Genomic DNA, 14,195 nt, shown 5'->3' with positions numbered 1-14,195 from the left:
GCTACAAATACTTCAGTCCTGAATTGTGTAAGTCACCAGCACCCGCCTCCAATCCGAAGGGAAATCTTAATGGGGGCTGTTATGCAAAAGCCCTACAGGCAACTGCAAGGAGCCCCCAAAAGGAGAGTGCGAGTGAGGGAGAACTGAGAGAGCCCCGACAGGCAGGGCCGCCGGCCTGCCTCCCTCCCGGCAGACGGCCCGCGCTCTGCGGGAAGGAAGGAAAACCAGCTCGCTCGCTATAGTTAATCTTCTGTTGCCACTAGCTGGCCAGTGTGAGAACTTGGGGAAGTATCGGCTGTCAAGGAAGCGTGCCCGTGATGCTGCTCCACCCGCAGGTTAAATCCCGCTCGCTCCTTCCTCTCCTGGAAAAGACAGGCTTCCTCTGCTCGGCCCCAAAGGCAGCTGGTGAAAGGCAAGGAGGCTACCTCCTCCCCCAGAACAAAACCCGCCGGCTCAGGGTCTCAGGAAGGATTGGGGCCAACCAGCTGGATACTGGGGAGGGGGGATTCAAGTTCCCTAAGGGATATCTTTCTCCTTAGATTTTAGGGGTTTTGTAGTTTTGCTTTTTGCAGAGGCATGAGGAGAGGATGGTGCATTTTATGAGTTCAACCGAGTTGCAGACACTGATCTGTGTTTAAACCCAGGGCCAAGTGAGGGAGGTCCGGCGTTGCATGGAATGGGACTCAGGGCCACTGAAGCCTGAAATGCTGGTCCTTAAGTCGCTTTCTTCCCTGGCGCTTGGCCCCAGTGTTACCACATAAAGGGAGTGGATTCAGTGAGCTCCAAGAATCTGTGATACTGTGAGTCCCCCAGTGTCGATGGTTGTAACAGTTTTCGTGACTTCCCCCAAAGAAGTCAGTATACGTGTTCTCTCCCTGCGGCACACGTGGTCACACGGTCCTGTGCCAGGACTAGTTTACACAGCAAAGCAAGGGGCTGAGAGCAGGAGGCTTTGCCTGCCAGAGGTCCAGTTAAACCTACTGCCAGCCCTGCCCTAAAGGAAAAGCACAGAGTGATCTGAGGGAAACCATCCAGCTCCGGGTCACAGGAAAGTGTGCAGAGCTCTGCCGTCTCGGCTGGTGAAAATGACCCCCAGACACAGCAAACCTCTCTAACGCAGCCGCAACGAAACGCCCCCTCCCCGAACGCCCATCGCCCTCTCCGGAACAGAGTGCTTTCTGAGGGCAGACGGTAATCTGTGCTTTCTGAGGGCAGACGGTAATCTCTCTCCGCCCTGAGTCTTCAGTAGGTTTCATCAGATTGGAGCTGGAAAGGGGGTGGGGACGGACTGAAGTGAGTGGAACCAGGGAAAAGACTCAGGTCAGAGACCACCAAACACCCCTCTGCCCACGGCAGGCGCCTTATTTACAATGTCTCAGAAGCCTGGGACATCAGAACAGGATAGGACCTTGACCTTCCAGTGCTACCCAAACACTTTAACACTTTATTTAGTAATAAGGGAACCTGGTGCCCAAATGAGGAAACAACATACATTTTAAAAACTCTAGCTTTGTTGGAAAACATCAAATTCTCCCTCTTCTCCACCCCAGAATTTCTCTCTCACACACGCATACAGTAAAAACACTGGCATTGATTTTTCTTTTCTCTCTTTTTTTTTTATTGATTCCAGAGAGAGGAAGGGAGCAGGAGAGCGAGAAACATCAGTGATGAGAGAGTCATTGATCGGCTGCCTCCTGCCCGCCCCCTACTGGGCGTGGCGCCTGAAACCCAGGCGTCTGCCCTGATGGGGAATCCAACCATAACATCCTGGTTCATAGGCTGACACTCAACCACTGAGCCACGCCGGCCGGGCACTGGCATTGATTTTAATGAATATTCTGTGGTCAGCCATCTCTTCAGAAAATCCAGCTTACCACAGTCTGTTCTTCCTCCCTCTTAGTGACTGGCATCCACCTGCAGGATCCAACCAGAAACCGACAGCTAGCCTGACCGTCTCCCGGGGCTGAGGTTCCCTCTCCAAACGCCTGCCCAAAGCTGCTAGTCACCGCCTGAAGGCTCCTCCCACAGGGGTCCTACCTCCCCAGGGGTCAGGCGCTGGGTTGCTGGACAGCCCCCTGGGACACTCCCTCCAGAGGGGTTGAACTCTGTCCCCTTAGTACCAGGCAGAAAAAAGCCCATTCCTCATTCCCTGCTGACATCTGAAGGAAGCTCATCCAGCCTTTTGTGGGCTGTTCTTAGGCTAAACTCCCTGCTTCTAACAACCCTTCTGACCTGGTTCCTGGTCCCTCCGTCCTTCCAGAGGCTTTTCTCTTTTGGTACTCATTTTTTAAAAAATATGTCTTTATTGATTTCAGAGAGAAGAAGGCAGAGGGAGAGGGAGAGAGATGCAAACATCAATGATGAGAGTCCCTGCAGCCGCCTGCTGGGGATCGAGCCCGCAGCCCGGGCATGTGCCCTGACCAGGAATCGAACCGTGATCTCCTGGATCCTAAGTCGATGCTCAACCGCTGAGCCCGCTGGCAGGACACGGCACTCAGACTGTCTGTATTTTAAGGAATCTTTGTAGACCTGACCAAGTTGGCATTTCAGGCTGTGCCTTTCCCTTCCACGCAGGGCAATCAGCTTCCTGCAAAGCGCATTCTTCGGCACAGAGCTTCAGGACACTGTCCTATCTACCGGTGTAGGTGCATTTAAAGACACAGGACTGGATGGCTCTTCCTTCTTCACCCACCCTCCCCGGAATGCAGAGCACACGCCTCTTTGTGTGATTTATACGACAAGGCAAATTAGCAAGACATTTTGACAATGAAGGGCTGGTTATTCGGTATCATCTCTTTTTCTCCCTTTTGCCGAATCAAGGCTGGTGGTCAACAGTCCAGCCCAGCCACTACCAAGCAGAGGGAGAAGGGTGCCATGTCCCCACCTGCAGACAGGAAAGCTAAGTCCACAAGCAAACCCCGAGGGATGCCTGGGGGCAGGTGAGGACTGAGTGACGCGCAGCTTCACCTCAGAAGCCCTGCACTGGCTGCTGCTCCTGTTCAAGTTCTTCCTTTTCAATCAGTCCTTCCCAACACCCCCATGTTATCGGCAAAAGAAAGGAGCCAGTGAGAAGCAAGGGGAGCTAGTCGGAGTGACAGACTAGGTCAGGGCGCTTCAAGTTCATAGAATCTTTACACCCAAGGATTATTTTCGGGCTCATCCACCCACTCATATTACAGCACAAAGAACTGAAGCTCTGGGGGCTAAATGACTTGTTCAAGGTCACCGTGGGCCAGAGCTGAGACTCCAGGTCCTAACCAACATCAAGTTCCCAAGCTCTACTGGAGCACTCAACTTCTCCAGCGTGTCCTCCAAGGCCTCGCTCAGGACTTTTCCTGTCCAGGAAGTGTCCCCAGCCTTCTCCCAGTCTTCAGAGATGTCTCCCCACCCTGATGCGACTGAGCGGGCGTGGTGTCACTTCCATCACTCATTGGCACCATTAAATACAACGCCCTCTGACATCCCGTGAGTCACAGGACTTGGAGCTGGCAGGGCCACTGTCGGTCATCTAACCCATGCCTCACATTAGACTTCGGATCTCAGCTCACTCGCGTAGCTGAAGTTCCTTTAGAGAAATGTTCCTGCCCTGTTGAAGATTGTTATATTTCTCTCCAGAACCCAGCACCACGCCCTACATACATGTACAACCAGCACCTCAATGCATATTTGGCTCAGGATGCCTACTTAGCAATTACCAAGAATGCGGGTGGATGGCAGACTGAGATTCCAGTTCCACGTCTGCCATTTATTCACAGCCTGGCCTTGGATTAGGCACCTGACCTCTCTGTGAATGTTTCCTAACGTGCAGGGTGGCAATAACAGCGGTGCCCACTCCACACGCTTTATGTGAATTAACGGTAACAGGCAAGAGTAGAGCCTGCAGCCCCACACTGCTATTCCTTGATCACTTTCAGGGAAATTCACTTTGTTGACACCACTGACTTGGAATCAGATTCTAGAGAAGAGGCCCGACACAGAAACTTGGGGGATCTTTCACCTCTCGGCGAAACCTACTCCTGCCTAAAGCAGGCTGGAACACGATGGGAAGAGTAGAAATATGAAGAGGGAGAGACCTGAAGAAAAGTCGTTTAAGTCCGGGCATGACCAATAACACAGCCAGTAACTCTGATAACAGGAGCAGCGGGGGTAGGGAGGGCCAGGTGTGCAGGCGATTTTGGTGAAAGATGTTGGTAAACAGTATGGAAAAATTACCTGAGTTCTCCAGTTGGACTTGAGTAAAATGGGAAATATATCTTTTACTTGTTCAACTGCCCAGTTTTAATGCCAGGAACATTTTACCACCACCAACTCTGGGCCCACAGCCCAAAGCTTTGGCAGTCACCACCACCCCCTAGTGGTGGCTCCACATACCCCGCTCTCGGCAGGATTTGGCATTCACTGACTGCATGCCCAGAAGTGGCAGGTGCCATCTCCAAAGCCCTTGAACTGGCGAGTCAGTAGTGACAGACTCGCTCAGCCCGGCAGACACAAATACTCGGCTTTTAAACGAACGGTGTTTAAAAGGTCTTGGGATGCGATGGGGCTGCCTCAGGACCCTCAGAAAGATGCGGCCATAAATGACTCCTAGTACCCCCCAACAAGCAGCAGTCCTCATTTCCAGCCAGCCTGGCCCTCCCGGAGCTCACTGTGCACTCCGTGTTTACACGCAAACAGGGAAAGACCAACACAAATAAAAAGCCCACGTCTCCCTGCACAGCTCCTGCTATACTTGGCCATCTGGTGACTACCTCGCTAGCCAAATCCTCGGGGGAGGGAGCGCCTCGAGCTGTCAGTCCAGGGCACTGAGGGGAAGGGGGGAGGAAGAGGGAACCCAGTTCCCCACATGCACCAGAAAGGGCAGGGTGACAAGGAGGACAGCACCGGGCCACTCCAAGGCAGGCAGTGCCCAGCCTCCAGGCTCAGCCACCAGCGTCAGAGAAGGCGGAAGGCTCCAAATGGAGAGCCGGAGAAGGCTGAGCTAACTCACAGGCTCCTCACTCAGCTTGCCCCTCGCTCTCCGGCACCTGTTCCCTCTTGAAAGCCAGAGTTTAAAAAGGCAGAGGTTGCCAGCTCCAGAAATTTTGGGTCAATTCCTATTAATGGACTGGACCGGGTCCTCCGCATCCTTGGGGAATTGGACTGCTCTGGGGTCCTTGCTTCCAAATAACACCATCTCCAAGGACGTCCCCTTTCCCCCCTCATCTGACCAGTCATTTAGGGAGATCTGCACTCCTGGCCTGCGAGGGGCACGCTGTGGAGAGATCGCCAGGGTGAGGAGAGAAGGCTGAGAGTCAGTGCTGTGAAAGGGACCCCCTCCGTGCCCCCCTGGGGGAAGCAGCCGCAGGAGTTAGCTCTGAGCCCAAGGTTAGCTCTTTGCCCCATCTCCACCCACCCTCATTCCCGTCCTTGGGAACGGGCAGCCCCAGGGGCGCACGCGTGTTTGCCTGAGTGTATGTGCGAGTCCCTGGGTGTCGCGTGCCAGGCGCACCGCCCAAGGGAAGTCCCCTGGGAACCTGCGAAGCGCTGGCAGAAAGCTCAGCAAGCTCGGGTTACAGCCAGCTGGGGAGCGCCCAAGGGCCAGGAGCCCCGGCTCCAGCTCTGAGCACGGGAGCGCCTGGCACTCACTCAAATCTCCAGAGGCAGCGGCGTGAAAGGGAAGGGGGGGGGGGCACAAAAAATACATTTAAAAATACTATGGCTCCCAGCAGGGAGGCGCCGAGTCCACGGATTCCTCTTTGGGGCTTCTCCAGCGAGCAAAGAGTTAACCTCAGAGGTTCAAGCCTGGATTCGGAAGGCGCCGACCACGGCGGCCCATCACCCCCGCGGCGCCTGGGCCGGGCCGGTCCGAGGAGGAAAGGATGCGGGGAGGGCGAGCGGGGGAGTCCCGCGCAGAAGCCCCGCGCCTTCCGGGCGCAGCTGCCGACCGGCTCCCGCAGCCAGTCGCGCCCCGCGCCCAGGGGCGGAGGGAGAGGGGGCGGCCGGGGGCGCGGGCGCGCGGGGGGCGGCCTTTCGGGGCCGCTCTCGGAGGTCACTGAGCTTTCAGTCACCCGGGTGGGACGCCGGCCGCGCTCCCCACGGCTCTGCGAGGGGCCGGCTCCTCGGGGATTCGCGCGGGGAACCAGCGGGCAGCAAGCTGCCGGCGAACTTTCCCATGAACTTTTCCGGGCGAGCCCCCGCCCCACCCGACCCCACCCCACCCTCTCCCCTTCCACTTTCTCGCCTGTAAGTTACTAGGACTAGCCCAGGGGCGCAGGGGCGAGGACAAACCTGCCGTCGGCTGGGAGAGGGGGGTTGAGCGCGACTGAGGCAGCAAGAGTGGGGGGCGAATCGGACAAGCCCAGCGTGGAGACCTTGGGCTCGGAATCCCAGTCCCCAGAAATCACTCAATCCCCCCCCTTCACAGGTGGCCGAAACTGAGGGCCCGAGAGGGGAACCGACTTGGCCAAGGTCACCCAACCCATTCGGGAACTCAGTTTTTGAGGGTGGAGCTTCTCCGCTCCGATTCTCGAGAAAATCTACCCCGAAGGGCGCAGCCAGAAACTCCCCGGCAAGGGCGCAGGGGCGGCCGCGGCGGGCGCAGGGACCGGGCGCAGGGAGCGGGCGGGACCTGCCCCGGCCTCGCAGCGGGGCTTCCCCGGCCCCCGCGCGGGCGCGCCCAGCGACCCGGGGTCTGGGACGCGGGGACCGGCCGCGCAGCGCGGCACCTCGGGGCTGAGCCGAGGCGGGTGCCCGCACGCCCCGGGCTCCCGCCACGCACTCTCCGGGACCTCCGGCCCCACACTCCTCTCCAACCACCTGTACGCCCTCCGGGCCCTTCAGCCGCCCCCTCCAACCCCGCTCCGGGGCCCGGGGCGGGGATCCCCAAGGCGCCCCGCCCGCCCGCTTCCCCGGGGCTCGCGTTCCTCGGGGTGCCGCGCGCCGGCGCCAGCCTTACCCAGAGTGAAGAAGGGCAGCTCGGTGTTGTCCAGGTCGTCCTGCACCGCGACGCGCCCGGGCAGCTCGTTGCGCACAAAGAGCAGGAGGCGCGACTCGGCGGGGGCGCCCGCGGAGCTGGCGGAGCCCGGGGACGCGGCGGCGGCGGCCCCGGCCCCGGCCCCGGCCCCGGCGCGGGCGCCGCTCCAGCCGATGTCGCTCTCCCGCAGCGCGGGCAGCGTGGACACCGTGACCGTCTTGAGCCGGCAGGGGCTGTCGGGCTCCCGCGCGGCGGCGGCCAGCGGCGGCGGCAGGAGCAGCAGCAGCAGCAGCGGCGGCGGCGGCGGGTGGAAGCCGAGCCTCGGCCGCCCCCGGGGCCCCGAGCCGGGGCCGGGGCCGGGGCTGCGCCGGGCGCCGGCGGCGGCCATGGCGGGAGGGGCTGCGGTGCTGCGAGCGGCGGCCGCGCGGCGCGGGAGGAGGAACCGGCGGCGGCCGACGACCAGGACGCGGAGCGAGGGAGCCGCGCGAGCCGCTCGCAGCAGCCCCGCGCCGGCTCCGCCCCCCGCGCGGCCGGCCCGCCCCCCCGCGCCGCCTCCCGGGCCCGCGCCGCCCCGCGCCGGCTCCCCGCGGACCCCGGGCGTTCCGGAGGCTCCGCCCGGCCGCGCGCGAATCCCAGTCGCCCCCTCTCCTTTCCCAGGATCCCCCGAAGCCGCCGCCCGGTGTCCTTCGGCCGCGCCGCCCCTCCCCGGGCCCCTACGGCTCCGGGGCCCGCTCCCGCCTCCCCGGAGCCCCCCTGGCTGGCCCCGCGCACCCACCGTCACCCCACCCCCGGCCCACCCCGGAGGCGGCACCTGGGGGCGAGCCTCAGACCCGCCGCGCCCCAGGCCCCGCCTTCTTCAGGGGGCAGGTCGCCGCCGGGTGGCCGGGACCTAACTTCGTCTCCCGCAGCCCAGTCCCCAGTCCGGGCCCCTTCCAGCTGCTGGAGGGAGCCCCCTCCCCACCCCCTTTCCACCCGCCCGAGCAACCGCCCCCGCCGGGCCCCCACCCCCCAGGCCTCTCCCTGGCGGCGCTAATTCCTAATTGGCCCAGGGGTGTGGAGCCCCCGCCCTCCCAAATTGCCCGGGCCTGGAGGCTCCGGCCCCCTAGCTGCCGCCCCGCAGCCCAGCCCACTCATGTGCTTTTATTTTGGATCCTGCTCCTGCTTAGAGCTGCTCTACTTGGCTGGTTTTGCTCTCTGTGTGAAATTCCTGAAAAGGGTGAGAGAGGGAGGTGCAGAGAGAAGAGAAGGGGTGCAGCGAGAAGACGGGGTGCAGAGAGAGGAGAGACCAGAGAGTGACAGGAGAGAGACCTATACTTGGCCTTCCTGGGGCTCCCCCAGGCTTCTCCATCCTGTGCCCCATTCCCAGAGGAGTCTGCTCAGCAAACCTGGACACACCCCCCTCCTTCCGCTGGAGTCAGGTTGAACTGTAACCCTAGGTCCTCAGACACAGGGCAGCCTTTGACCTTCAGCTGACCCTGCCTGGGCCTCAGGCCGGATCCTCCAGGAGCCAGCACCCCCCAGACACCCAGTGCTGGAGCAGCCCCTCCTGCACGCCCCCGCTCCTCATCTTCCCTCCCTCGGTGCCCTCCTCTTTCATCAGTTTTATCTCGACCTTCATGGCACAAATGCTCCCCCTCTGTAATCTGTGGGCGGCGTCCCACCTCTCCAAGGCGCTCGCCTCTGAACCTTTCCCATGGTCTCTGAGCAGCGTCTCTTCCTTCCTACCTTCAGCCCTCACGTGAATTTTCTTTCTCCCTCTCCCATTGCATTTGAGCTACTTTTTTTTATGACTTTGGGTAAAGGCAGGGGACTGGAAGGGTGGCAACACCGAAGCCTGTTCGTGACCTTGGGCTTTGTGCTTATGAGGCATTCCCCGGCTGTCAGAATGCCCATATGCTAGCTGTTACACATAATCAAAATCCAGTGAGATGGGTGTTATGATTCCCATTTTCCAGATGAGAAAACTGAGATCAGGAGGTCAAGGAGGTGAAGGGGCTTCCCAAGGTCACACAGCTAATGAGCAGAAGCACTGCAACTGGAACTCCAGGCTGCCAAGCGGCAGCTGTTTCCATTGAATCACACTGTCCCCGGTGACCTTGGAAAAGCCCACCTATCAAAGATGTGAAAGGCGCAGCTGCAGGAGCACACCTGGGGCTGCTTCAGCTCTGAGGTTTGTAAGGTGTGCTTCTCCTGTCTCAGTTTACTAATCTGTGAACTTGGGGGGAGGTGGGAGTGGGGGGTCAGACTCTGGCCTTTCAAGTCCTCTGATTCTAAATTGTCTCCCGCCTCTCTGATGCCGGCTCAGTTCATTTACTCCTCCAAAATATGTCCCCCTGCCTCCCTCAGTCTCTCCTTTGTACCCTTACAATCCGCCACTATCCTCCGCAATGGGGCTTTCTGATTCTCTATGCCCCTTTCTTCAAATATGCTGACATAGTCCCTTTATAGAAGTGCTCACCAGGAAAAAAGGGCTCCCTTATGTAAGGCAGAGTCTGTGCAAGTCCTTCATGGACCTCTGGTACAAAGGCCTGTCGAATGTGACCCACACTTTCATTCATTCATCCTCAACTACATATCCAGGTTCCTACCAGGCGCTATATGGGGATCCGGAGACGGTAAGCACAGCTCCTGCCCTTGGAGAACTTATAATGATGGGGAGTTGGGAGGGGGGAAGGGAGAATAGACGGGCATGGAAACATCTGAGCTACCAGGCAGATAGACAGACATGTGTTTCTTCTATGAGATGCTTAGAAAGGTATTCTTGGAGAAATCAAAGAAAGCTTCCCTGAAGAGGTGGCGCTGGGGTAAAGCCAAGAAGAATTAGTAGCATGGGGGTGGGCATTCCAGACTAAAGCTTGCATCTGGGGTCTTTGCAGCTGCTCAGCATCTGAATCAATCCCTTCTCTTCATCAAAAGGTGCTTCCCTCTCGGAGGCACGGCCCACCTCTCCCATGAAGAAGCTAAAATTTCCAGATACTTTCTCAGCTCCCACTGCAGCTAGGACTTGGGCACATGACCCAGAATTCACCAATCAGATTCACCCACCCAGGATGCTGGGAAGGAAGCTAGAATCAGGCAGAAGCCACTTGGGAGCCAAAGTGGCAACTGTTGGGGCGGTTAATCCAGGTTCACTTTTAGTGAACGCGGTTCTAACAGCACTGCGCAGCCCCCAGGCTCACTGGTGTCGGTATGAGCTGCCCTCCTTAGGCCTGGCTGCAGCAGTATCTCCATCAGCCAGTGCTGTGCTGTGCTTTGGAGCGGAGCTTTGAGTCCATGGCCTCTAGGCCCAGGTCCTACGCCATCCTGGAGATTCTAAGTAATCCGATGTCACTTTACCTGAATTCTGTGTTTGCCTAAGTGACCCAGAATTGGCGTCTGTCCCTTGCAACTAAGACACCTGCCCGAGGACACAGAACGTGGGACCAGTGGGAGGCAGAGAGGGCAAAGCATATGAAGTTAAGCGGAGGAAGTTCAGTGAGGGGGAGAGAGAGCGATGGGAGACGCAGCAAAGACAGGCCCGAAACGCGCTGTTCATTTTGAGGATCTACGTTAGTGTCGAGTCCAGAGTGACCGCAGGAAGAGAGCTCGTATTTCTGAACGCATATTTTACCTCTTCAGAACTTTATACAGTTCGTCCATGAGTGATGACAAAGCCTGCCTTCTGGTGGCAGTGAGGCGTCGGAAATAATTATGCAAAGGACTTAACGTAGTAGGTGCTCAATAATTCATAACTGCTGCTGAGATGCAGGGTCCCAGCAACAGCTGGAGGAAGGCTTGTTATCCCCACTTGAAGGCTGTGCAGTGTGAGTTCGGGGAAGCTGGGAAAGTTGACTTCGATCGTGTAGTTATCAAGTGGTGGGACACAAGTCTGTCCCAACCCTCAACCCGGGCTCTGTCTGCCCCAGCAGCCGCCTCCCTGCACCAGCCCTTCCCCAGCTCTCCCCAGTAGCTGGGACTTCCCTGCTCATACCCTAGTGGCCCCCCTAGCCTCCCCCCAGCTTCTCCCTCCCCTTCTCCTTCCTCTTCACTCAGCCACATTTCATTATTGTAATTTATCCCCCTTTAGGGTCCCCTTGTACCCCCATCTCTGACTCCGCTGATCTGAAATTCCTTTTCATTCTTTCCGACTCCTTCCCAGTCCTCGCAGCAAATGCTTCCTCTTGGTTCATCTTTCATCTTTCATCTTTCTCTTTCTAGGGAGTTTTGCAACATTTTTTCTCCCCCCTCCCCCTTCCTTCATACTCTGTTCTGGGGGGGGTGTGTGTGTGTGTATAAGTCCTTCTATTCATACCTCCTGACCTGGCAGCCTGTGTAGTTGGAGAGCAGAGACTCGGGAGGCCAAGGGCGTTGGTTTCGACGTCATCTTTGCTCTTTCCCTACTGGTTCAAGTCGCTTAGTAATGCCCCTCCTGACCTTTATTCTCATTTGTGAAATGGTGAAAGTCGACCTGCTTTTCCGGATCGTTAGAGGAATTAAATGAGATCACATGTATGAAAATATATAGCCCTTATAACTCATTAATGTTATAAGTAAATCCAAACATTTTATGGTGTCTCACTCCCTACTTTCCAACCCAGCCCGACGTAACAAGATCCTCAGCACCGCTACTCTGTTCCAGCCGTTGGTGTCTCTTTTCTGTTTCTGGATGTTGTAAGCTCTTGATGCCCCAGTGTGTTTTGTTGGTGATGGTGGTGTTGGTGGCGGGGCTGGGGGGTTGTCTAGATTGTGGAGAGAGAGAGAAGCATCGATGGGAGAGAGAAACACTGATCGACTGGTGGCCTCCCTTACCCACCCCAATCAGGGATTGAACCCACAACCCGAGTATGTGCACTGACGGGGAATCAAACCCACAACCTTTTCATGGGGAGGACAATGCTCCAACCAACTGAGCCACACCGGCCAGGGCAGCCCCGGTGTTTTCACGAGCCCCTTCCTTCGGCCTCAAGAGGATGCCCTCCAGGCTTCACCTTGCTACCTGTTGCTCCCTACGGGTCTCAGCTAATGACGTACTTTCCCTAAGACGACTCAGCACCCAGTCTAAACTAGCCCCCTCTATCTGCCCAGCCACGTCCTTTCACAGCTCCTCATATTTTTTAAATTGCGCGCATTACATAGTTTCACGTGTCCATTTAATAGCGTCTTTTCTTAATGAATCCTCCCCACCAGGCTGGGAACTCCGGGAGATCAGAGAACTCCCGCGTCTTGATCCCCGCCATGTGCATACACACTAGCGCGCCGACGGACACAAGGTGCACACAAAATAAGCACTTTGTCAATGAGTGATCACGGATTTATCCACTTCTTACTCTAAGGAAGGCATTGTCGGCGCACTGGCCCTAATGCTGCAGTGAAGGGGCCTGGCCATCCTTCCGCTGCACTGCCCTCCCTCTGTCCATTTGTCTGTCCCTCCTTCCTTCCTCCAGTCCTTCTTTCCTTCTTTCCTCCCTTCTCAGCTTTCCACGATTCGAGTCGTTTTTTTAAACAGTCTTTGTTCTTCAAACCTCGAGGTGACCTCTAGAACCCAAACTCTAATTCAGGAGGAGAGCTGGATGCCTCCTGCTTTGTCTCTATTGCACCTAAGCTCAGCCTCCATCGGTCCTGTTCGTGCCCACAGATCTCCACCACGTGTCTCCTCTCACGTCCGTCGTCGCCCTCGCTGTCCTTTGAACTCTGCCTGGTCCCGGCAGCACGGTCGCTCCATTCATCACCCAGCCTACAGCCACCTTCCCTTCCCTCCGGCCACCACCCCCAGGACTCCTCTGTCTTGGTCCTGCCAACCCCTCAGCATCTTGGCGCAGGTAGATCCCCGCTCCATCGGTTGGTGCAGGATCAATTACAAACCTGAGTTCAGCCTTGGAGCTTTTCACTTTACCGTCGACGTATCCAAAACAGACCCCCGTGCACAGATCTATTACTGCTGTTTCTTGGTCGCAGAAACCTCTCTTACACGTAAGTTCAAACGATCTTCTCTACCATGAGCCAGCTGGCTAACGTTTGGTGATTCACAGCCTCTCTGAGCCTTCACTTCCTTTCCCCTAAGTGGGGTAATGGGGGGAATGAGTGGGCAGGTGTAAGCGGACGCGCCCCGTGTCCTCTGGTACACGGTCAGCCCTCAGTGACAGTGGCCTTCGTGAAAAATGAAAGAACATTTTCATCACCGTTGTCTTTCCTCATCTGCACTTGCATCTGTTTGACCGATTTCTGCTTCAGCCCAGTACTTCTCTCTCTCCCTTAACAATTCTCAAATTTATTCTCGCTCATCTCCAGCTCACACCTCTCACGGCTCCCGCTTTCCCTGTCCCCGGCCCCCTAAATCAGCCCCTTGTCGTCTGGTGATTTACCGCAGTCGTTTGTATCCCTCTTACGCCACCCGGTGAAAACCCTCCCAGCACTCCTTGGAAGTCTCTCTTCCCTCCTCTCGTTCGTTCTTTGCGTTTTCTTTTTTGGGCCCGCGCGTCTTTAATTCATCCCCACTCTTCACGTGCTTGTGCCTGCGTCTCGGTGGTGCGCTGTGCCTCGTGAAGCCTCGGACCCATTCCCGTTCCCTGCCTCCTCCCTCACACTGGTCTCCCTGCACCGTTAACATATACTTGGAGGATCCTCTTTCTGGGTCGCATTAGCTCTTCCTGTCTGGAATCTTTTCTCTCTGGGACCCTGCCTTAGGTAAAAAAATAAAAAAGTGGAAGCCTTGCGGCATCTGCTCTGGGTTCATTCACCCTGAGCTGCTAACCTGGTGCGCTGGGAGGTACATGACTAATAAAAAGCGTAAGCTTTCCTCTCCGCGGTAGAGTCCTCGGTCATTTTTCTTCCTGCGTCACATTTGAAATGGTGAAGGCAATGTCGGCACAGAGTGACTGTTTTTACATTTTCTGGATGCCTACTGTGCGTTGGGCTCAGAGCACAGTTTCTTACGTAATGTTTACAACCACCTTGATTCCTGCTTTCCTGGGAAGAACTGGGCACACTCAGAAAATGCCATATGCTGGGCAACCGGTATCTAATAAAGTCCTTCTAACTTCTCTGGGTAAAAACTTAAAACTGGCTCCCACACACCAAGGGCAAGGAGAGAATGGAAAGAGGTGAACTGCTCCAGGTTGGTAGGTGGCAGGTGTAACAAGCAGGGAAACTTACCTACGAGCTAATCTTGGGCAACCGCAGGATGAGCTTATATAGAGGCCTAACTGTTCAGTCACGTGCGCTGTCCAGATGGCCTCAGCGACACGTTACCCTCCCGAGGCTGTGT

At 57.1% G+C, this 14,195-nt stretch overlaps 1 protein-coding gene across 2 annotated transcripts in view; it reads right to left on the bottom strand.

Moving 5' to 3' along the window:
• ASTN2 (astrotactin 2) overlaps positions 1-7,340 on the bottom strand; it is a 694,472-nt gene extending 687,132 nt beyond the window's left edge. For both annotated transcript variants that reach the window (XM_087822856.1, XM_087822857.1), the window contains exon 1: positions 6,935-7,340. In XM_087822856.1, coding sequence (XP_087678982.1) covers positions 6,935-7,340 — 406 coding nt within the window. The remainder of the gene's footprint in view (positions 1-6,934) is intronic.
• Between the last annotated feature and the right edge of the window lie 6,855 nt (positions 7,341-14,195).

Source organism: Miniopterus natalensis, chromosome 12, assembly GCF_054644295.1.
Source record: "Miniopterus natalensis isolate mMinNat1 chromosome 12, mMinNat1.hap1, whole genome shotgun sequence".
In the NCBI taxonomy this organism is placed as follows: Eukaryota; Metazoa; Chordata; class Mammalia; order Chiroptera; family Miniopteridae; genus Miniopterus; species Miniopterus natalensis.
Note: the sequence above shows the minus strand (reverse complement) of the source record. Positions and strands in the feature narration are given on the sequence as shown.